The following is a 24,257-nucleotide window of genomic DNA, read 5'->3' on the forward strand; positions in this document are numbered from 1 at the left end:
TGATTTTTTAATGGCATAGAAAGCCCTTCTTGCTTTCTCTTTCAGTTCATTCACAGCCAGTTTGAAATTTCCCGTAGAACTGATTTTTATGCCCAAGTATGTGTAGTTAGTGGTTTGTTCAATTTTGGTTGTTCCTAGTGTGAAATTTATTTTGGGTCCCTGATGTCTGGATCTTTGCTGGAACACAAGGACTTTGGTTTTTTGGGGATTTATTGTCAGGGCCCAAGTCTGGCAGTACGACTCCAGCAGATCCAGGTTCTGCTGTAGACCCTCCTTAGTTGGTGACAGCAGAACCAGGTCGTCTGCATAGAGGAGGAATTTAACCTTGGATTCATATAGGGTGAGGCCGGGTGCTGTAGATTGTTCAAGTAGTTTTGCCAATTCATTTATGTAAATATTAAAGAGTGTCGGTGAGATTGGCGATCCCTGCGTCACCCCCTGCCCCTGTGGGAAGTATTTTGTTTGTTTGTCTCCAATTTTAACTGCACATTTGTTGTTTGTATACATTGATTTAATTACATCATATGTTTTTCCCCCTACCCCGCTTTCGATAAGTTTCAGGAATAAACCGTCATGCCAGATGGAATCGAAAGCCTTCTGGAAATCTATAAAGCATGCGTAGATTTTGCTTTTGTTTTGATGAACGTGTTTGTCAATTAGGGTCTGTAGGGTGAAGATATGATCTGATCTATAGTTTGGCAGGAATCCAATTTGGCTTTTACTCAAGACATTGTGCTCCTCAAGGAAGTTTATAAGTCTTTTGTTTATGATACTACAGAATACCTTCCCCAGGTTACTGTTTACACAGATGCCTCGATAGTTATTTGGGTCGGCTTTGTCCCCACTTTTGTATATGGGCGTTATGAGTCCTTTGTTCCAGATATCAGGGAAGTAACCGACACTCGGAACCAAGTTGAAGAGTTTTAGGATAGCCAGTTTCATTTTATCGTGTGTGTTAATCATCTCGCTTAGTATGCCGTCTGCCCCGCAAGCTTTTCCTGGTCGCAGGTCCTTGAGTTTTTCAAAAAGTTCTTTTTCTGTTATTATGGAGTCTAGCGGGTTTTGGTTATCTTTTATGGCCATTTCTAGCTTTTCCAGTTTTTTGCATATTTGGTGTTGCTCTGGCCTTAGTGTGTTTTTCTGGTATAATTTTTCAAAGTGGTTTTCCCATGTGTCTCCATTTTGAATGGCCAATTCGTCGTGTTGTTTTTTGTGTAGTGTATTCCAGTTGTCCCAGAAACAATTGGAATCAATGGATTCCTCAATGGAGCTGAGTATATTCTTAATATATTGCTCTTTTTTGGTTCTGAGTGTGTTTCTGTATTGTGTTAGTGTCTGACAAGTAAGGCGTAATTCCTCATTTTCTGGATGTCTGTGTTTTTGGTTTGATATTTTTCTAAGTTTTTTCCTCATGTTATGGCGGACTCTCTCACGGCGTCTCTGATCCCTTTGAATGCAATGCAGAAAGCCAACATTTCCACCCATTGCAGCCCCCATTATATGTGGCGACTCAAGGCTATGGCACTGAAAGTGAAATCCAAGTGCAAAGCTCTGGCCTGAAGCCACAAGTACCTGTGCAAGCGCTGAGTCAAAGCAGAAAGCTCTCTGCCTTTGTCTCTCTCCAAATATCCGTCTCTCACACAGAGGGATTGGCACAAAATGGCTGCCACTTATACTGCAGGAGGAGTCCCCTTTAAATAGTGCCCCGCAGCGACTGGGAACCGTTCCCCTCTACCAGTCGCTGGGGGCGCCAGGCGCAAAGAAGGGCGGCGCCACTGAATTTCCGATTCGGGGCGCACAAAGGGCGTTGCACGATGAAATGACATCAGGATCTGCGCGCGCAGCTGAGCGCACGGAAAGGCTTTGCGCCGCCGCTAAATCTTTACTGAAGTTGGGGAGAGGCGCAGATCACGCTGCGCCCGGCCGCTAGCCGCCTTTCGCCCCACATCTCCTCCTCCTAAGGCGCTAGCGGCTGGCGCAAACAACTGAATTTCTAGGCCATTGTGTTTATTCGGAGTTTAGGACGGAATATAACACACTAGTAATACAGGAAACTTCGCGATATCCGGCACCGACGGGACCGAGCTGCTGCCGATCTATCAACTTCCGGATAAACCAGCGCTAATGTTGAAGGATACGGAGGTTTTCATCTCTCTATCTGACAACAAACACTGTTGCTTAGCAACAACTTGTAAACACTCGGCCCGTACCTTGGAAGTGTCTCTGAAGCTGTTGCTAAGCTACAGAGACGCTTTCCAGAGCCTGATTGTTAAAAAAAAAAAATGCTAGGAAAAGAAAAAAAACCTAACCAAAAACGGCTGCTGATTTCTGCCGTTAGATCGAGGTTTCTGGACATACAACCTCCGGATAAACCAAAGTTTCCTGTACATCAAAAACATACGACTGTGACAAGCAGCTGATACCAGACCCGATCGGATAGACGGCTGGCGTGCGTGAACAGTTCTCTGGCTTGCGGCGCCTCTTCCTATTGTCTAGAACCTCCAAGTTGGTGAGCATGGGGATCACGTTCGAAAGAGCGCTCGACCAGCCCAACTTTTGTTTAGCTCTTCTCTCTACCGTCTGTGTGGACAAGCCTCAAGGTGTTACTTTTAGTCTCTTTTTAGGGGTGGGCCGGAGGCCAAATTATTGACAAGACCATTTAACCTATAGGGGTTCCCCTAAAACCTCAGTACCCAATTGGGCATCGAGTTCTTTGTCTCAATTCTTGGATGAAAGCCTCTCCTAAAGGGGTCTCATGATCTCAGCCAATTTAGCTTTCTTGTTTTTACATTTTGAAGGTTCTTCCATTGGAATTCATCCTAACACCCTAGTCCCTATCCTCCCTGGTACAATTGGTACTAAGCCTGGCCTTGTCCCCTTTTAAGCCAGAGTTGTCCCACTTCAGCCAGTCGTTATCTCACTTTCATCTAGCAAACTGCTCCATCCTGAGATGGATACCTTCACTCTCCTAAATTCCTTTTATTCTATGTCTTTCTATATTAATTAACTTTTCTTCACAAGTACTTCTGTTAAACAAACACTCCAAATTCTACCTTCGCATTATAATATGGTTATTAGTCATAATGGAAGAAACATAGGTTGGTATTTCATTGGCCAAATTAAAGATACATTAACAAAGTCAAAACCCTAACTTACAAATATAACAGATAAGACAGGCAAGGCCATCCTATGAGCCCCTGTGTGGAATGTTTATGCCTCATCTAATCTAACTAACTGAAGACATTTTGTCTCAAATTCTAATACGAGCTTTCAGGAAAACAAAACTTAAACAGTCCTCAGAAAAACATAACTTGCACATTAACCCCTTGTCTCGAGCAGAAACATACAATCATTTAAACACAGTGTTATATGTGTAGTCATATACATTTTTAGGCCCCCCTAGTTCCTAACACTGTATACGTGATTCAATATTTCTAGTATGCTGCACCACCCTCTTTTATATCCACACTCGTCCTGCCCCCTTTTTTGATTTTGGAACACCAATGTGCTATCTCATAGAGTCATGGAATGGAGATTTGTTCTTGATCTTGCCAATGCTGCTGTAGAAAGGAGTCAAAATGAGCACTCTTTCACACATTGAAGTAGAGAAGGAAAAACTGCACTGTGCATCACCCCAAGCCGTGCTCAGGTAATTCATAGTGGTTAGCTTCAGAGTGGCATTGGCAGAGACCTATCCGCTATGGATGAGTGCATGATTTGGAGAGGAGGTTTGAAAATAGACAGAAAATGTTTAGTAGTATAAAAAGGGAGACTATCCCTCAACTTAAAAGAAAATAAATGAATTTTTCAAACCTAAAATAGCTGTAGAACTACTTGACATTGTTGAGCTCTGTGCATACTTGAAGGTAATTGGTTTCACTTTTTCTATCTCGGCCTGAATATATTCATTATGAAAGCTTCGGTGTTCCTCCCAGGTTAATGTGCCATGGTGAGACTGCTTCAGATGGGTTTGTGTTGATTTACTTGTGCATGGCATAACACATGAAAGTGAAGTGCTGTCTTGCTTATTGGTAGGAAGGGGACACAGAGGGCAAGAGGGAAAATCCCAGTGATCTGTCAGTCATGAGCTAACATTGACGGCAGTCACGGAGAAGTCTCGTGGAGAAATCTCTTGTCTCGCTCTGTTGGTTTGTGATGCCCCCCTCCCCACATGATCAGATGGATCCTGGGCAACAATCAGCGAGCAAAGCACATAAGAAAAAAAAAGGTAAAAAGCAGAACTAGAAAATATTCAATTAATGTTTAAACCGTAATGGCCAGTGGTTCAGATTGCATAGCTGGCTATTCTCTCTCTTAGGCAGTCCCTCGGAACCGAGGATGACTTGCTTCCATATTAAAAATGAGTTCTCAGGTGACTGATGAGTCCAATGCGGGACCTACAGTCTCTGCCACAGGTGGGGCAGACGGTGGTTGAAGGGGCGGGTGGGTGAGGTGCTTGGGTTGACGTGCACTCCTTCCGCTGTTTGCGCTTGGCTTCCGTTTGCTCCCAGCGAAGAGACTCGAGGTGTTCGGCGCCTTCCCGGATGCTTCTCCACTTTATGCGTTCTTGGGCCAGGGATTCCCAGGTGTCGGTGGGGATGTTACACTTTTTCAAGGAGACTTTGAGGGTGTCCTTGAAGCATTTCCTCTGCCCAACTGGGGCTCTCTTGCCGAGCCGGAGCTCCGAGTAGAGCGCTTGTTTTGGGAGTCTCATATCGGGCATGCAGACAATATGACCCGTCCATTGGAGCTGATTGAGCGTGGTCAAAGCTTCGATGCTGGGGATGTTGGCCTGAGCAAGAACACTGATGTTGGTGCGCCTATCCTATCAATGCATTTGCAGGATCTTGCGGAGGCAGCGTTGGTGGTACCTCTCCAGTGCTTTGAGGTGCCTGCTGTACATGGTCCATGCCGCTGAGGCATATAGCAGGGCGGGTATCACTGCTGCTCTGTAGACCATGAGCTTAGTGCCGGGTTTGAGGTCCTGGTCTTCAAACACACTCTTCTTCAGGCGAGCGAAGGCTGCACTGGCACACTGAAGGTGGTGTTGGACTTCGTCGTCGTCAATTACAAGAGAAATGCAGGGAACAGCACCAACCGCTGTACATGGCTGCCTTTGATCTCACAAAAGCCTTCGACACTGTCAACCATGAGGGATTATGGCGTGTCTTCCTCAAATTCGGCTGCCCTCAAAAGTTTGTCACCATTCTCCGCCTGCTTCACAACGACATGCAAGCCGCGATCCTGACCAATGGTTCCACCACAGACCCAATTCACATACGAACCAGGGTCAAGCAAGACTGTCATCACACCAACGCTCTGCTCAATCTTCCTTGCTGCAATGCTCCATCTCGCCCTCAGTAAGCTCCCCACTGGAGTGGAGCTAATTTACAGAACAAACTGGAAACTCTTCAACCTCCGTCGCCTCCAGTCCAGATCCAAGGTCGTCTCATCCTCTGTCGTCGAATTACAGTATGCAGACGATGCTTGCGTCTGCGCTCACTCGGAGGTCAAACTCCAAACCATCGTCAACACCTTCACCAAAGCGTACGAGAGCATGAGCCTTACACTAAACATCCGTAAGACAAAGGTCCTCTACCAACCTGCCCCCGTCACACAGTACTGCCCCCCGATTATCAAAATCCACGACAAGGCCTTGGACAACGTGGACCACTTTCCATACCTCGGGAGCCTACTGTCAACAAGGGCAGACGTCGACGACTAAGTCCAACACCGCCTTCAGTGTGCCAGTGCAGCCTTCGGCTATTCTGAACAGCAAGTGTCAGTAGACAGTTTAACCAGGGGAAGCGGGCATAATGCCAGAGTCTGATCCTGTTCATGCCCAATTTTCTAGCCTTGGATGAAGGGGAAAGCAAGCAATTGTCAGTGGAAAAAGATCTGAAGTTGGAGCCTGGTTCTTTGCCTCTTCAGCTGTGGCTCAGTGGGTAGCAGACTCGCCTCTGAGTCAGAAGGTTGTGGGTTCAAGTCCCACTCCAGGGACTTGAGCACATAAAGCTAGGCTGACACTCCAGTGCAGTGCTGAGGGAGTGCTGCACTGTTGGAGGTGCCGTCTTTCGGATGAGACGTTAAACCGAGGCCCCGTCTGCCCCCTCAGGTGGACGTAAAAGATCCCATGGCACTATTTCGAAGAAGAGCCAGGGAGGTTATCCCCGGTGTCCTGGCCAATATTTATCCCTCAACCAACATAACAAAAACAGATTATCTGGTCATTATCACATTGCTGTTTGTGGGAGCTTGCTGTGCGCAAATTGGCTGCCGCATTTCCCACATTACAACAGAGACTACACTCCAAAAGTACTTCATTGGCTGTAAAGTGCTGCGAGACGTCCGGTGGTCGTGAAAGGTGCTATATAAATGCAAGTCTTTCTTCCCCAGCACAAAGTGCTGGAGCCAAATGTAGTACTTGTACTGCTGCCCCATCTAACTCCGCCCAAACCCAGAATCAAACCTGATATTTGTTGTTCAGTATCATACTAGGTGTGATGTGTTTGCCCACTAACCAATCGGGGAACTCTATTTTTATTTGAAGATAAAATAATTATAGTACATAAATGTTAACAACGGTGCCAGCCGTGCAGTAATTTTTAATCATTGAAGGAATATTCTAAGATGATCGCCTCATCACCCATCCAGTTTGAAAACATACTGTTCAACTGAAAATGGTGATTATTGGGGATGCTAGAAGAAATGTTCCAATCTCAAATGCCTTGTGGGGTGGGGAAAATGTCTTTCAGTGTATTATTACCTAAAGTCAAGTCTCAAACCAGTCACACGCACAAACTGAAGATTAATGTAATTGCAGCATACATTACTCATTTAGCTGCTTTTGGTATGCCCCTTTTGTATCTAGCTTGTCAGTGGTAGCACTCTCACTTCTTCTGTGTCAGCAGGTTCAAGCCCCACTCCAGGACTTGAGCATGTAATCTTGGCTGAAATTTTGGTGCAGTACTTGAGGGAGTGCTGCACTGTTGGAGGTACCGTCCTTAAGTTGAGATATTTACCAAGGCTTTCTCGGAAGGATGTAAAAAAATCCCATGGCACTATTCGAAAAAGAGCAGGGGAGTTCTCCGGGTGCTATGGCCAACATTGATCCCCCAAACAAAACCACCATGAAGAGGTTTTCTGGCCATTTATTTATGGGACCTTCCTGTGCTTAAATTGGCTGCCGCACTTCCCTACATTCCATCAGTGACTCGGGGTGATTTTCTCAATGGGGGACCTTTGGAGGCGGGACTCCCACTTGTCGGGTTTCAGTCCTGCCTCCAACAACTGGCCAACCCATGTTATTTTCCCTTGATTGACCTTGTTAAGCCCGCCCAGCGGGCTCAGCAGGCCCATTAAGGGAAAGCCGGTTGCAGGGAACGTCAACGTATGATGTTTCATCTGTCAAAAACTTTTGACGGATGAATTGTCATCATTTGACAGCTCTGTGAAGCTGTCAAACACTGACATTCTCTGTAGTTTGATGAGGTCTTGAATACAAGACCTCATCAAACATCTTTCTTTTGCAAAAATGAGACGGTTGTTGCATTGGAGAATGCAACGGCCATCTGTAATCTCCAACGCGGAGGTCCGAGACTCCGCATACACACCGACTGAAGCCTGCAGGAAGAAACAAAGGTAAGTACACTTTTTTACTAACACTTTGCACTTACCTCAGATACTCACCTCTCCACACTTGCACCCATCACTCCCCTCCACAGCACCCCCCCCCCCCCCCAACCCCCTACTCGCCTCGCTGACCTGGCAGGCTTTGGAGCCTTCGGGGAGCCCACACTTGAGGGCAAAAAGGGGGATAATCCTATTTTCTGCCTGGTTAACTACCTGTTGACAGGCAGTTAATAGGTTTTAATCCCTTCCCGACTCCAAGCAGACGGAACCCGCCGCAGGACGGCTACCCGCCTCCTGGGAAGATGGCATGGAGGCGGGTTGGGCATCTGCCCCCAAATTCTGCCATTTTCCCGGCAGTCCCGCCTCCCAGGGCTGGCAAGATTGCGCCCTACATTTCAGAAGTATACACTGGATGTAGAAATGTTCCAGCATTTATTCTATGATTGGTTAACAGTTGTTTCTGAAAACATGTAAACTTTCTGGAGTAACGTGTTTGTATTTGCAAAACAGATTCAACTTCATTTAAATGGGGTCAGTTTTTAAGAGATGCCTGTGATGGTAGGGTTCTGTTCTAAAACATGCTTTGCTGTGATGTTCTGGAAAATATGTTCTAGATTCAATGTGGGTTATATTTAATATTTAAAAGCTAGTTTTGTTTTTCATTCAGAAAGCAGCTGGGTACCTGCGAGTTAAATTGCTTGAAACTAAACCCATTCGTGTATGTTAAGTGAGTTTGTGCCAATGTCTAAATTATTATGCGGTCTAGCAGAAGAAAAGAGTTTCATTTGGGTCTGTCCTTGCAAACTACTGCCCCATCTCCAACCTCCCTTTCCTCTTCAAAGTCTCTTGAACGTGTTGTCGTCTCCCAAATCCATGTCCATCTTTCCCGCAACTTCATGTTTGAATTTCTCCACCAATCAGCCCCTGCCACAGTACCGAAACGGCTCTCATCAAAGTCACAAATGACATCCTTTGTGACTGTGACAAAGGTAAACCATCCCTCCTCGTCCTTCTTGACTTGTCTGCAGCCTTTGACACAGTTGACCACTCCATCCTCCTCCAACACCTCTCCACCGTCGTCCAGCTGGGTGGGACTGCACTCGCCTGGTTCCATTCTTATCTATCTAATCGTAGCCAGAGAATCACCTGCAATGGCTTCTCTTCCCGCTCCCGCATAGTTACCTCTGGTGTCCCCCAAGGATCTATCCTTGGCCATCTCCTATTTCTCATCTATATGCTGCCCCTCGGCGACATCATCCGAAAACACAGCGTCAGTTTCCGCATGTACGCTGACGACACCCAGCTCTACCTCACCTCCAATTCTCTCCAACACCTCCACGGTGTCTAAGTTGTCAGACTGCTTGGCCGACATCCAGTTCTGGATGAGCAGAAATTTTCTCCAGTTAAATATTGGAAAGACCGAAGCCATTGTTTTTGGTGCCCGCCACGAACTCCATTCCCTAGCCACTGACTCCATCCCTCTCTAACATCTGTCTGAGGCTGAATCACACTGTTCACAACCTTGGTGTCATATTTGACCCTGAAATGAGCTGCCGACCACATATCTGTGGCATAACTAAGACCGCATATTTCCACCTCCTTAACCTCGCCCGTCTGTGCCCTTGCCTCAGCTCATCCACTGCTGAAACCCTCATCCATGCTATTGTTACCTCTAGACTTGACTATTCCAATGCATTCCTGGCTAGCCTCCCACATTCCACCCTACGTAAACTTGAGGTGATCCAAAACTCGGCTGCCCGTGTCCTAACTCACACCAAGTCCCGTTCACCCATCACCCCTGTGCTCGCTGACACATTGGCAACACCTCGATTTCAAAATTCTCGTCCTTGTTTTCAAATCCCTCCATGGCCTCGCCCCTCCATATCTCTCTAATTTCCCCCTGCCCCCGAGATAATCTGCACTCCTCTAATTCTGGCCTCATGAGCATTCCTGATTATAATCGCTCAACCATTGGTGGCTGTGCTTTCTGTTGCCTAGGCCCTAAGCTTTGGAATTCCCTCCCTAAGCCTGTCCGCCTCTTTTTTTCCTCTTACGACGCTCCTTAAAACCTACCTCTTTGACCAAGCTTTTGGTCACCTGCCCTAATTTCTCCTTATGTGGCTCAGTGTCAATTTTTTTTGTCTTCTAACATTCCTGTGAAGCGCCTTGGGACATTTAACTATGTTAAAGGCGCTATATAAATACAAGTTGTTGTTGGAAGAAACTGAGAAACTTTTTTTTTAAATCAATGGCATTTGATGGCGGGCTTGCAAGGATTTATGGGTGCCTCCACTTTATATTTAAAAAAAAAAAAAAAAAAATGTTTTGACCTACTATATGGAATAACATTAACCTCTGTTTCCCCATGCCTGTTTATCCTAGTTTCTCCCTCTACAATTTTGTATGGACTTGCATGCTTTCTCTTACACTATCTTGGTGGAGCCAAATTGTCCTAACAGTCGGCTATCGGTAGCATTTCAGTTGCCAGTGGTGGTGGAATAGCACCCTCTTATGATTATCGTACTGATTTTTGCTTTTGTACCAGTGAAAGCGACGAAAAGCCAGGCCATTTTGTAAGGAGGCTGCCATGTAGAAATGCAAAACAGCTACACAAGAATAGGTTTAAAGAAACAAAAAGAAAATACTGCAGATGCTGGAAATCTGAAATAAAAACATAAAATGCTGGAGATACTCAGCAGGTCAGGCGGCATCTGTGAAGAGAGAAACAGAGTTAACGTTTCAGGTCAGATTTCTGACCTGCTGAGTATCTCCAGCATTTTCTGTTTTTATTATAATAGGTTTAAAGACATAGGTCGGTATTTTCCACTAAAACAAAAAGGTGGTTTTGGAGCGTGGGGGCAGTCAAATTGTTAAAAATGGGATATTCCCGACCTGATCCCGCCTCCAACCTGCCCACTTCCAGTTTCAACGGGGGCGGGATGGGAGGTGGGCAACCAACCAGCTCCCGGGGAGGGGGTTGGGGGGGAGGCAGTATGTAAATTTTAATATTGTGATGAGGCTGGAAGCCTGTTTTTTAACCTCCATTTTGAATTTAATTGCATGTGGACGGGTTTCACACAATTCGTGAAACCCGGCAATAAAACCGAGGTGGGGACTGCCGCATCCAGGAGGTAAGTGGCTTTACACCTACCTCCTGGATCCAGGGTCCCAGCCTAACCCACCCCCCTCGATCGGAGACCCCCTCACGAGGCCTCCGATCCCCACCATGAGGTCTCCCCCACACACCCCCCGCCGATGATGCTGGCCACAATCCTCCGGTGGCTGGCCCTGATCCTCTCTCTTTTTCCCCGCCACCGCCGATACACCAGCCGACCCCTTGCTCTCTACCTGCCCGCAGCCAGCCAGCACCTCAATCTGGCTGGCTGCGGGCGGGAATCCGAGGCCTTGCATGCAAATCAAGCCCTGCAGTTAAAGTCAGCAGAGCCTGCGGGGAAACCCAGCCTCCCGGGTTTCCCACCCGCCTCGGAGGCCCCTCGCCCCCAACCCACCTACCTGGAGAAAATTCCAGCCATGGGTCTGAATCTACTCCTCTGAATTCAAGGTCTGTCCCTTTTTATTTAGAATAAAATCTGTGTTTTGAAAAATATGTTCCTGTGCCTTTTTAGAATGTTTTTGTTGTACTACAAAGGGAGTGACTCCTTCAAAGGTCCAATTTGATAGCGGACTTTTATGTTACTTCTGAAAAGGAGAGGGACGTAATCTCAATGTAGATGCAGATCAAGAGCTGAAAACTGCCCACAAATTGTCAATCTCACAGAAAATGGCTTGTGTGGGAAATGGATAGATTCACACTGGTGCGGTAAGAGTGCTGCTTGGAGGTTGGATAAGGCAGGTTGTTGGGGCAGAGTAAAAGATTTAGTTTAATTCTGTACCAAATCTTTGCGATACCTTACCTCTGAATACTTGGTGCTAACACTGGCTGCCCAAAATAGATTGTTCCATTTCCAAATATTAAACCAAAAAACCCTTAAAAAATTAAAACGAAAGCCGATATTCCAGCCATGCTGTTCCTTAAATATAAAAGTTTATGTAGCCTGTGAGATGAACAGAGATTTCCACGATGACTGTAAAAACCCCATTGATTTGGACCCCCCCCCGGCCCTGTGCCACTTCCAATAGCCCTCGCATATTTGTAATTGCATTCTTCGCCACATTATCATTGTTTGCATTGATTCATAGAAATTTACGGCACTGAAGGAGGCCATTTGGCCCATTGTGTCTGTGCTGGCCGAAAATGAGCTATCCAGCCTAATCCTACTTTCCTGCTCTTGGTCCGTAGTCTTGTAGGTTACGGCACTTCAAGTGCCTATCCAAGTACTTTTTAAATGTGATGAGGGTTTCTGCCTCGACCACCCTTTCTGGCAGTGAGTTCCAAACCCCCACCACCCTCTGGGTGAAAAATAGTTCTCCTCGACTCCCCTCTAATCCTTCTACCAATTACTTTAAATCTATGCCCCCTGATTATTGACCTCTATTAAGGGAAATAGGTGCTTCCTATCCACTTTATTTAGGCCCCTCATAATTTTACACACCTCAATTAAGTCTCGCCCTCAGCCTCCTCTGTTCCAAGGAACAAAACCCAGCCTATCTAATCTTTCCTCATAGCTAAAATTCTCCAGTCCTGGCAACATTCTCGTAAATCTCCTAATGCAATCACATCTTTCCTATGATGTGGTGACTAGAACTGTACGTAGTACTCTAGCTGTGGCCTAACTAGTGTTTTATACAGTTCTAGCATAACCTCTCTGCTCTTATATTCTATGCCTCAACTATTAAAGGAAAATATCCTGTATGCCGCCTTTATCTACCTGTCCTGCTACCTTCATGGTCCCCCTGTTCCTCTACACTTCTCGGTGTCCTACCATTTATAGTGTATTCCCTTACCTTGTTAGCCCTCCCCAAATGCATTACCTCACACTCCTCGAGATTGAATTCCATTTGCCACTTTTCTGACCAGTCCTTTGATATCTTCCTGCAGTCTACAGCTTTCTTCCTCACTATCAAAAAACATAATGGATGTTTAGACTTGTATCACTTTGCAATCAATATAAATTTTGTGATTGTTGCAAAATTGTAAAACCGAAGCTGATTCTTTAGCTGTGTCTTCCACATAAAATTTTGTCCCTTGCTCGTGCAAGGTTCTCTCTTAAATGATACTTGGGTAAATGGCAGAGCAATTAAATAAATACTTTGGTTCTGTCTTCACAGAAGAGGACACAAATAACTTCCCAGAAATGCTAGGGAACCAAGGGCCTAGTGAGAAGGAGGAATTAAAGGAAATTAGTATTAGTAAAAAAATAGTGCTGGAGAAATTAATGGGAGTGAAAGCTGATAAATCCCCAGGGCCTGATAATCTGCATCCCAGAGTACTAAAAGAGGTAGCCATGGAAATAGTGGATGCATTGGTTGTCATCTTCCAAAATTCTATAGATTATAGAACAGTTCCTGCAGATTGGAGGGTGGCAAATGTAACCCCACTATTTAAAAAAGGAGGGAGAGAGAAAACAGGGAACTACAGACCGGTTAGCCTAACATCAGTAGTAGGAAAAATGCTAGAGTCTATTATAAAGGATGTGATAGCAGGACACTTAGAAAATATCAACGGGATTAGACAAAGCCAACATGGATTTATGAAAGGGTAATCGTGTTTGACAAACCTACTGAAGTTTTTTGTGGATGTAACTGGTAGAATAGATAAGGGAGAACCAGTGGATGTGGTGTATTTGGATTTTCAGAAGGCCTTTGATAAAGTCCCATGTAAGAGGTTAGTGTGCAAAATTAAAGCACATGGGATTGTGCGTAATATACTGGCATGGATTGAAAATTGGTTAACAGACAGGAAACAGAGAGTAGGAATAAATTTATCTTTTTTGGGGTGGCAGGCGGTGACTAGTTGAGTACTGCAGGGATCAGTGCTTGGGCCCCAGCGATTCACTATATATATCAATGATTTGGATGAGGGAACCAAATGTAATATTTCCAAGTTTGCTGACGACACGAAACTAGGTGGGGTTGTGAGGAGGATGCAAAGAGGCTTCAAGGCGATTTAGACAAGTTGAGTGAGTGGGCAAATACATGGCAGATGCAGTATAACGTGGTTAAATGTGAAGTTATTCACTTCGATAGGAAAAACAGAAAGGCAGAGTATTATTTAAATGGTGATAGATTGGGAAATGCTGATGTACAAAGGGACCTGGGTGTCCTTGTATACCAGTCACTGAAAGCAAACATGCAGGTGCAGCAAGCAGTTAGGAAGGCAAATTGTATGTTGGCCTTCATTGCAAGAGGATTTGAGTACAGGAGCAAGGATGTCTTACTACAGTTGTACAGGGCCTTGGTGAGACCACACCTGGAGTACTGTGTGCAGTTTTGGTCTTCTTACCCAAGAAAGGATATACTTGCCATAGAGGGAGTGCAGCGAAGGTTCACCAGACTGATTCCTGGGATGGCAGGACTGTCGTATGAGGAGAGATTGGGTCGACTAGGCCTGTATTCACTGGAGTTTAGAAGAATGAGAGGGGATCTCATTGAAACGTATAAAATTCTGACAGGGCTAGACAGACTGGATGCAGGGAGGATGTTTCCCCTGGTTTAGGGGGTCTAGAACGAGGGGTCACGGTCTCAGGATACGGGGTAGGACATTTAGGACTGAGATCAGGAGAAATTTCTTCACTCGGAGGGTGGTGAACCTGTGGAATTCTCTACCACTGAAGGCTGTGAAGTCACTGGATATATTTAAGAAGGCGATAGATAGATTTCTAGATGCAAAAGGCATCAAGGGGTATGGGGAGAGAGCGGGAATGTGGTATTGAGATAGAAGGTCAGCCACGATCATATTGAATGGCGGAGCAGGCTCGAAGGGCCGAATGGCCTACTCCTGCTCCTATTTTGCTATGTTTCTTCTATGTTTCTATGGTACAAGGTTCATGAATGTAATCAGGATAATGAACTCCAATGTCTAGACACTGAAAGATCTTGCAATGTTTGTTCTAGCTCCAGCAGTGGCATGGTAAAACCCCTGATGCATGCATGCTATTTCAACAGCTTAGTTTTATGTGTCCTGCCTGTGCTTCTTCAGCTGCTTTCCCAACCAAATACTCTCCATCACCGACTGTCATACTTTTGTTTGTGCACATGTTGAGGTGGGGTGACTTATTTAAGAATTTGGTTCTTTTATAATAATTTTAATTCTAGAATTACTAATACTAGGCACTACTAATACAAATTTCCTGTACTTAATGTATAATAATGTGATGTGATGTACAATATGTGAAGTATTTGAAAGTGTGGATCTATATATGGAGGTGTCAAAGACACACTTTGTTGATTTAAAGTGGTCTAGTTTGAAATTTGGAATATCGAGTGTATACATGGATCGCTGGGTTGGTAGCAACTCTGATTGTAGATAATCAGCTTATTCATTGTTACCAAGGTTTAAGCATCACATGAGGTCTCTTTTTCCCAAAATTGCAAACCAAAGCAAAATATGCATGTTGCACATGCTTGTTGTTTGTTTTGACTTTTTAAAAATCAACTCCAGTTGCAATTTGTAGGTAACCATTGTGGGCCTAGCCTGCCAATACTATTGTGTGTAAAATTTGAGCATTTAGTACAAAAACTAATCAATTAAAGGGATCAAAACAAGTAATTCCTCAGGGATAGGTGGTATTTATCCCAGATTATTAAGTGAGATTAGAGAGGAGATTTGTCATTACGGGGGATTGACTGGACCCTGGGGGGTTACCAGGAGATTGGAAATGGGCAAACGTTGTCCACATTTTCAAAAAGGGCAACAAAGCAGACATGGGCAACTGCAGACCCATTAATCTTTCTTCAATACCATGTAAAATAATGGAATCCATTATTAGGAATCGACTTGAGAATTATCTGTACAGTAACCTAGTCAGCAGCTGTCAATGTAGATTCAGAAAGGGAAGATTCTGCCTGACCAATCTCCATTTGACTTTTTTCAGGAAGTGGAAAAAGCAAGTGTACCGTGGAGAGCACTATGATAGGTACCTAGATTTACAAAAGGCATTTTACAAAGTTGTGGAGATTATGGGCGATTCTTGGGAATAGATAAGAAATTGGCTGAAGAGAATGTATTTGTTATAGCAGTTATGTGGGGTGGGGTGGTGGGGGTGCCAAATGGGGCACCCCAGGAATTGGTATCGGAGTTACGACTGTTTCTAAAGTACATCAGTGACTTGGATTTAGAAACTCTGTGCAATTTGGCCACATTGCAGATGGCAAGAGGGACAGTTGAAATTTAAAATGTGTTGGACAAAATAGATAATTAAGCAGAACAATGGCAGATGAAATTTAATGTTGATGCAAGTGAGGCAAGACTAAGCTCTGAAGTGTTTTTTTAGAAAAGCAAGGTATTAGAATTACATAGCAGGTCTGTTAGCATCAGAAAAGAGAAAAGATAAGTCAATGTTTTGAGCAGGGACTCAGAGACATTATTGGTGCGAGGCCTCTACTCAAAACATCAACCTTTTTTTTTTGAATGGCACTGGACCTGCTTAGCATTTCATGTTTTTATTTTAGATTTTGTGTATTTTGCAGCTTTTTCTTTTTAACACCTTTGTCTATTTACAGATGGCAAATGTCTGCTGGTGGTTTTTCTTCTCTAAAGTCATTGAGCTGATGGATACAGTAAGTGACCATATTTTTATTTTAAAAGTACTATACTTTCAACTATTTTAGTGGTTATATTAAATTATGTTTTCAAAACTACTTTTTGTTTCTAAGAGGCAGTATTACTGTTTTTCTCAGGATTTTTTTTAAAGAAGTTTTTGAATCAGAGACTAACATTCACAATTGACTTAGATGAGCTAGTAAGTTGGAAGGTTTTTTGGAACTTTCATCCTTCTCAATTTGAAGTGATTAGTGACTGCATCCCCGGCACAATAGTAGACTTTCCATAGTGAAATTAAAGCCACAAGTGCAAAAGTATTTACTATATATTAATAAATGTGCGATGATGGATTGAGTGTCATTCATTAGAACAGTGTCATTTTTCCTCTGAAATAAAACCCATGTCTCACTGTGTCTGTCAAGGTAGTATAGAGAGTGCTTTATTTTAACTGATACCACTGCCCAGTATAGAGTGACTGCTGCCTTGGTTCAGTTTGGTAGATTCTCACCTGAAAGTCAGAAAATTCTTGGTTCAAGCGCCACTCCATGAGTGCATTAATGTAGGCGAACGCTCCACTTGAGATGTAAAGTCAAGGCCCCATCTGTCGGTTGAACTGGATGTTTAAGGATCCCATGTCGCTATTGAAAATTCTTCCCTCAACAAATACCATCAAAAATAGATGAACTGGTTATTCAACTCATTGCTGTTTGTGGAGCTTGTGCACAAAATGGCTGCTCTGTTTGCCTGCAGAACAATTGCATTAAGTCTTTGAAATATTTCTGAAGGAAGTGATGAGGTGCTACATAAATGAAAGTTTTTCTCTTCTTTCTTTACCTGGGAGTATTAAATGACCATTTAAGCTTCTTTGCTAAATGGCTCATTCATGTCATTAAGATAAACCCTGCCACATATCTTTTTAACTTTTGTTGGAGCAAAAAGGAAACTCCAGGTTTCATGCTCAAACTCAAACTCAAAATGAATGAGCATCACTTGCCAGTAATGGTGTTGTGATTTGGATGTTTGCCTACTAGAGATTGGCTTGATAAGCAGGGTTAGTATCCTGGTTTTGAATGTTAGTTCAAAGCAGCCTGCCATTAATTAGCAGCATCTGAAATTTGGGCTTGGCTTGTGGGCAGCGAGAACGAGCTGCTAACTTGCTACTTTTAGCACATTGGTGTTCCATTGCATGCACTTGCAAGTGTAGCAATGAAAATGAAGAACTCTGTAAACGTATCTGCATGCTAATATTTTTTATAGTCTGGTTAAGTATGATGTAAAATAAAAAAGCTGAATAACATCAGCTACGCCATAGAATTTTAATGAACATGCTAAGCATATTTTTCAATTGCAATGGCTGCTAAATTATTTTGACATTCATCTCTGGAGTACCACACAAGAGGAGACTGAATGCAATCCTATTAGAAATTTAATCTCCCAGTGTGAAATATGATTTTCATGGCTTCAAAATGGGATTTGAATAAAATCAATACTAATATCTCCTTAGAGATGCTGCACTTAAAGCACTTTTTAATTTTTTTTTAATCTAGACTAACATTATTAATGGCACTGTGCTGGTGATAGACAAGTCTGACTGTATCATATAATTAGAGAGTATCCTAAATAGTATGCGACATATCTAATGAACCCTGTATCACTGAATTTAACCTCACTCAGGATGAAGTACAGTTGATTCCAGTTTGTTCTTTGCACAGATACAAAAATGTATTTCAGTTAAGAGGAAATGCAACAATATAAATGTTGTCAACTGTTCTCTTGCCCCCAGACCACCATTCAACCTTTATGATCATTGCCCATAAGAGGCAAGGGGCTAGATTGAATTGGGCTTGATCATTGAAGTAGATTTTGTCTTTTAATTTGCTTTAAAGGATTTACATATGACCCATGCATATCTTAGTTTTTTTCCTTGGTTTTCCATTGCTCCTGTCCTGCTAACTCCGTTTTGGTTTTGTGTTTTTTGGCAGATATTTTTCATTCTGAGGAAAAAGTACAATCAGATCACTTTTCTTCATGTTTACCACCATGGCACAATGATTTTCAACTGGTGGGCAGGAGTGAAATATGTACCGGGGGGCCAGTGTAAGTATTATTCAAATTCTGGCCTGTAGGAAAAGTACAGATTTTGGAGAAGTTTACATGAAGTAATCAGTTATTTACTTTTGAAATCAAATTTTAAAAGAAGAGTTACCATAATTAATTAAAATAAGCAGCAAATAAACCACCCTATTCCATTTCATCATTTAAGATGGGAGATATTAGTCCGGTCGGTCAGTTTGTTGACAAAATAGCTGGTGTTTTATAATTAACATATTCAGCTCTTCCATTGCGGCAGTCAATATGTAAAACAGGTTTCTTGCTTACTGTGAGCAACCTGAGGAAAAATCCCCAGAATCATAGAATCTTGCAGCATAGAAAGGGGCCATTCAAAAGAGCTGTCCGATTTAGTCCCACACTCCAGCTTTCTCCCCAATACCCTCCAAATTAGTTCTCATCAAATACATGTCCAATTGTCTTTTGAAAGTTACTATGGAATCTGATTCCACCATCCTTTCAGGTAGTGCATTCCAGATCATCATAACCCCCTGTGTAAAATAATTTCTCCTCATTTCCCCTTTAGATCTTTTGCCAATTATTTTAAATCTATGACCTCTAGTTATCGACCCACTTGCCAGAGGAAACAGTTTCTCTCTACTTGCTCTTTCAAAATGACTCCTAATTTTTAATCTGTTAGGTCTCCCCTTAACCTTCTCTGCTCTAAGGAGAACAATCCTAGCTTCTCCAATCTTGCCACATAACTGAACTCCCTCGTCCCTGATTAACCTCCTCTGTACCCTCACCAAGCAAGGCCTTGTCATCCTTCCTAAAGTGTGTTGCCCAGAATTGTACACAATACTGCAGCTGAGGCCTAACCAGTGATTTGTAAAGGTTTAACATGACTTGTTTTTATATTCAATGCCCCTATTTACAAAACCAAGTATCCCATACACTTTCTTAACCACCTTCTCAACTTGCCCTGCCACCTTGAAGGATTTATGAATGTGCAACCCCAGATCCCTCTGCTCTTGCATCCCCCTCAAAATAGTACCATTTAGATTATACCGCCTCTCCATGTTGTTTCTCCCAAAGTGCATCACTTCACTTATCGCCATTAAATTGCATCTGCCATGTGTCTGCCCATTTCACCAGTCTGTCTATGTCCTCCTGAAGTTTGCTACTATCCTGCTCGCTATTTACTACATTGCCAAGTTTTGTATCATCTGCAAACTTTGAAACTGTACCCAAGTCCAGATATACTAGAAGAAAATCAATGGTCTTACTTCGATCCCTGGGATACTGCATACTTCTCGCCAGTCAGTAAAACATCCATTTACTGCTCTTTGCCTCCTATCCCTTAGGCAATTACGTTCCCAAGTTACCATTGCCCCTTTAATGTCATGTGCTTCTATTTTCCGAATAAGCCGGTTATGTCCCTATTGTTAGATGAATAGAGATTGAAAATTGAAAACATTTTAATTTCTCTGACGCCCCAACCCCACCTACCCAATCTGTTTTCAAGATGTTCATTCATGTTCTTCTATATCCAACTGCTGGGAGCTGAACAAGAGTAGTTTATGGCCAGTGACCACTGATTATTTTTTTCCTTTTCTGTAGGAAATACCAAGTCTTTAATACCTTTCTAAAACAGCATGAGATTGGTAACTTATGGAGGGAGTTACTGGTATTTTAGCACGCTGCTAATCTCCGCCACAGAGAAGCCTTAGCAACAGTTCAGAGACGAGTGATTATTCACTGACATTTTCCGGCACCCATTATCCATCCACTGTACTCTCAATTACTCCATCTGGTGTGAAGCTTCTTTCTCTATTTCCCTAAATTGTTTTCTAACTTCTTGCCTCCCATGGAAGTTTACAACACAGGAAGCCATCTTCTCTGTTGGCTCTTTGCTGGAACAAACTGGCTGGCAGCATGACCGTGATTCTTTTACACACAATGGAAACAAGGTCCAACTATTGGCAAAATGTAACTAATATGTCTGCAAGTAAATTTTCTTTCTCTTCTTCAGCCTTCTTCATTGGCTTGTTGAATTCCTTTGTTCATATTGTGATGTACCTATACTATGGCATTGCTGCTCTGGGACCACATATGCAGAAGTACTTGTGGTGGAAACGTTATCTCACCATGCTTCAGCTGGTAGGTTTCTCCTATCTTTGTAATGAGATTCACTGTGTGGTTTTTCATCATAATAGTGTACCAAAGTAAATCTTGGGTTCGTCATAAAATTGAGATCTAATAATTTAATAATAAACTTGCTCTGGTGGTGTAAGCCCATGTATTCTGAGTCAGAAGGTTGTGGGTTCAAGTCCCACTCCAGAGACTTGAGCACAAATCTGGGCTAACACTCCAGTGCAGTACTGAGGGAGTGCTGCACTGTCGGAGGTGCCGTTCTTCGGATGAGACGTTAAACCGCAGCCCTGCCTGATCTCTCAGGTGGACATAAAAGATCCCATGGCACTATTTCGAAGAGCAGTGGAGTTCTTCCCGGTGTCCTGGTCAATATTTATCCCTCAACCAACATCACTGAAACAGATTATCTGGTCATTATCATATTGCTGTTTGTGGGAGATTGCTGTGTGCAAATTGGCTGCTGCATTTCCTACATTACAACAGTGACTACACTTTAAAAAAAGAAAGTACTTCATTGGCTGTAATGCGCTTTGGGATGTCTGGTAGTTGTGAAAGGCGCCATATAAATGCAAGTCTTTCACGTCTTTAATATCTTAATATTTTATGCACCTCATGTTGCAGCGAGAAGCTTCAATTTGAAAAGATCTAGGGGGAGAAATTGAGTATCGCCCTGTTTGGGGCACCAGAATCGCCAGGGCGCTAAAAGGAGCGTCCCAGAAACATTCGCGCCCCCGCACCGGAAATTGAGTACGATAGCAAAATACTGCGGATGTTGGAAATCCGAAATAACAACAGAAAATGCTGGAAAAACTCAGCAGGCCAGGCAACATCCGTGGACAGAAATTTGAGTTGACGTTTCGGGTCGAACCCTTCTTCAAAACTGGAAAGAAAAGATAGATCGGAGGCAGGGCTGCGATCGGATAAAAGAAACAAAAGAAGTAAAAAAGAGACAATAAAAGGTCTCTTTTTTTACTTCTTTTGTTTCTTTTATTCTTTTGTCCGATCGCAGCCCTGCCTCCGATCTATCTTTTCTTTCCAGTTTTGAAGAAGGGTTCAACCCGAAACGTCAACTCAAATTTCTGTCCACGGATGTTGCCTGACCTGCTGAGTTTTTCCAGCATTTTCTGTTGTTATTCCGGAAATTAAGTGGTTGTGCCCCAAAGGGAAGTGCGGCACTACTGGAGGTGCCCCGCATCCCTCTTGGGGCGCTGCGAGTGAATATCGTGGCGCAACGCTGCGGCACATCGCGCTGCGGTATTGCAGGCCTTCCTCCCCTTCTTAAAGGGGAGGGGCCTTGTGCAGCGCGATCTGGGGCCCAGCTGGGCCCCTGAGGATTGGGAGTGCAGGCAAAAGAGCCCGGCACCGAAGAGAAGTGCCGGGCTCTTGGAGCGCAGCCAGCACTCCGCGGGGGGGTGGGGTTCAGGAGGCCGGGGACGGGAGCGCAGGCAAGTGCTGGCAGGCGGCCAACAACAAAAATGGCCGCCCCACACCTCACCTTTAATTTGCGCCTCCCCGGCCGCAGGTAGGCCCCCCGATCCCGTCGGACATAGCATCCGGCGGTAAATCAGGGGGCGCTGCTGAATATCGTGGCTGGGGCGTCAGCGGGGCGCTGCGCACACAGATGACGTCAGTGGCGCAGCGCTAACGGTTAGCGCCACCACTAACGTTCCGCGGAATTTAGCAGGAGGCGGGGACAGTGCCGCGCCCGGACGCCAGTTGGCTTGCGACCCACTTAGCGCCTTAAGAGGGTGCTAACGGGTGGCGCAACCAACTGAATTTCTTCCCCCCCCCCCCCCCCCCTTCTCCATAAACTATCCTTCAACTACTACATTGCAGCTGATATAATTTGCTGCGGGGTGGTTTTCAGACTCTATCGCAGTAGACGGAATTGGCATCAGGGCCTCACTACAGTGCGATTGTGTCAACTATGGCCCTTTTTACTGTGAGCTCAAAATGTGCAGCCTATCCTTCAATGCTGAATAGAAGTATCCCTTTCTAGTACTGGATGCCAGTTCTGTTCAAAAAGGGCAACCTGTAATGTATTTGAGGGTGGGAGTTGTGCATGTATAATTGAAGTGGAGCAAGATCTTTTCCTGCAGCAGACATTTAAAAAAAAAAAGAGATAAATGAAAAATAGAAATGTATATAGGTTAGTATCTCAAAGGCAGGTTAATATTTTGGGTGGGCCTCTTGAACTATTTTGGGGTATGGGGGAGCTTTATAGGACTTGCTAATGAACAGAAAAGGAAGAGGGAAGAGCTCAAACTGTTCACCCTTTAGTAGGTCTTGTTGCTAGCTTCCATCTGCTTCAGTGCACCAGGGAATATGATCAGCTGAAAGTGCCTTTACCTGGTTGACTTATCTTCACCCTCACCAATCCCCCAAAAATGGGGATTTTTTTATTCGTTCCTGGGATTGGGTTTCGCTGGCAAGGCCAGCATTTATTGCCCATCCCTAGTTGCCCTTGAGAAGGTGGTGGTGAGCCGCCTTGTTGAACCGCTGCAGTCCGTGTGGTGAAGGTACTCCCACAGTGTTGTTAGGGAGGGAGTTCCAGGATTTTGACCCAGCGACGATGAAGGAACGGCGATATATTTCCAAGTCCGGATGGTGTGTAACTAGGAGGAGAACTTGGAGGTGATGGTGTACCCATGTGCCTGCTGCCCTTGTCCTTCTAGGTGGTAGGGGAGCACAGTGGCATAGTGGTTAGCACTGTTGCCTCACAGCGCCAGGGACCCGGGTTCGAATCCGGCCTCGGGTGACTGTGTGGAGTTTGCACATTCTCCCCGTGTTTGCGTGGATTTCCTCCGGGTGCTCCGGTTTCCTCCCACAGTCCAAAGATGTGCGGGTTAGGTTGATTGGCTATGATAAATTGACCCTTAGTGTTAGGGGGATTAAATACGCGGGGTTACGGGGATAGGGTGGGATATGTGTTGGTGTAGGGGTTACAGGGATCGGGTGGGATATGTGTCGGTGCAGGCTCGATGGGGCGAAATGGCCTCTATCTGCACTGTGGGGTTTCTGTGATCTGTGAAGTCGTGGTTTTGGAGGTGCTGTCAAAGAAGCCTTGACGAGTTGCTGCAGTGCATCTTGTAGATGGTACACACTGCAGCCACGGTGCGCCAGTGGTGATGGGAGTGAATGTTTAAGGTGGTGTCAATCAAGTGGGCTGCTTTGTACTGGATGGTATAGAGCTTCTTGAATGTTGCTGGAGCTGCACTCATCCAGGCAAATGGAAAGTATTCCATCATGCATTTGAAAGCACTTATTTGAAGTTATTACTATGTTAAAATGGGCTCATCTTTTTTATGGCAAGACTAGGTTGAATATGTCTGACGTGTTCCATTTTTTTTTTAATTTTAGGTCCAATTTTTGGGCATCGCTGTGCACACCTCCTATAATCTCTTCACAGACTGCGATTTCCCAGATGGGTTTAACCTTTTCGTATTCATCTACATCATCACCATCATTATTCTGTTCAGCAACTTCTACTATAAAACTTATATCGAGAGAAAAACAAAAACAGCATAAACTCTGGAAAAAAAACTATCTTTAATTACTTGACCTACTTGGGAGTATCTGTAACAAAGTCCTCACATCTATCTCAAAAGTGTAATTTTTTTAGTGGGAGGGGAAAGGAAGGGTTTTATACCTTACGATACATTCTTTGTCATTGCAGAAAACCCCTTGGTTAATTATTTGCTGCTGTCGGGTATCATCAACATTTGTCTCTGTATTTTGAATTTCCCTTCTGCAAACTCAC

The 24,257-nt window shown here is 44.1% G+C and overlaps 1 protein-coding gene across 1 annotated transcript in view; it reads left to right on the top strand.

The window, feature by feature from the left end:
* The window catches only part of LOC147122206 (very long chain fatty acid elongase 4-like), a 72,197-nt gene extending 48,052 nt beyond the window's left edge, over positions 1-24,145 (top strand). Inside the window, exons 5-8 of the mRNA XM_085983114.1 lie at positions 16,255-16,311; positions 18,277-18,391; positions 20,376-20,503; positions 23,858-24,145. Coding sequence (XP_085839240.1) covers positions 16,255-16,311; positions 18,277-18,391; positions 20,376-20,503; positions 23,858-24,025 — 468 coding nt within the window. The 3' untranslated portion in view covers positions 24,026-24,145. The remainder of the gene's footprint in view (positions 1-16,254; positions 16,312-18,276; positions 18,392-20,375; positions 20,504-23,857) is intronic.
* Positions 24,146-24,257: the final 112 nt, after the last annotated feature.

Source organism: Somniosus microcephalus, chromosome 3, assembly GCF_052327205.1.
Source record: "Somniosus microcephalus isolate GS21.2 chromosome 3, FLI_Smic_1.0, whole genome shotgun sequence".
NCBI classification, from domain to species: domain Eukaryota; kingdom Metazoa; phylum Chordata; class Chondrichthyes; order Squaliformes; family Somniosidae; genus Somniosus; species Somniosus microcephalus.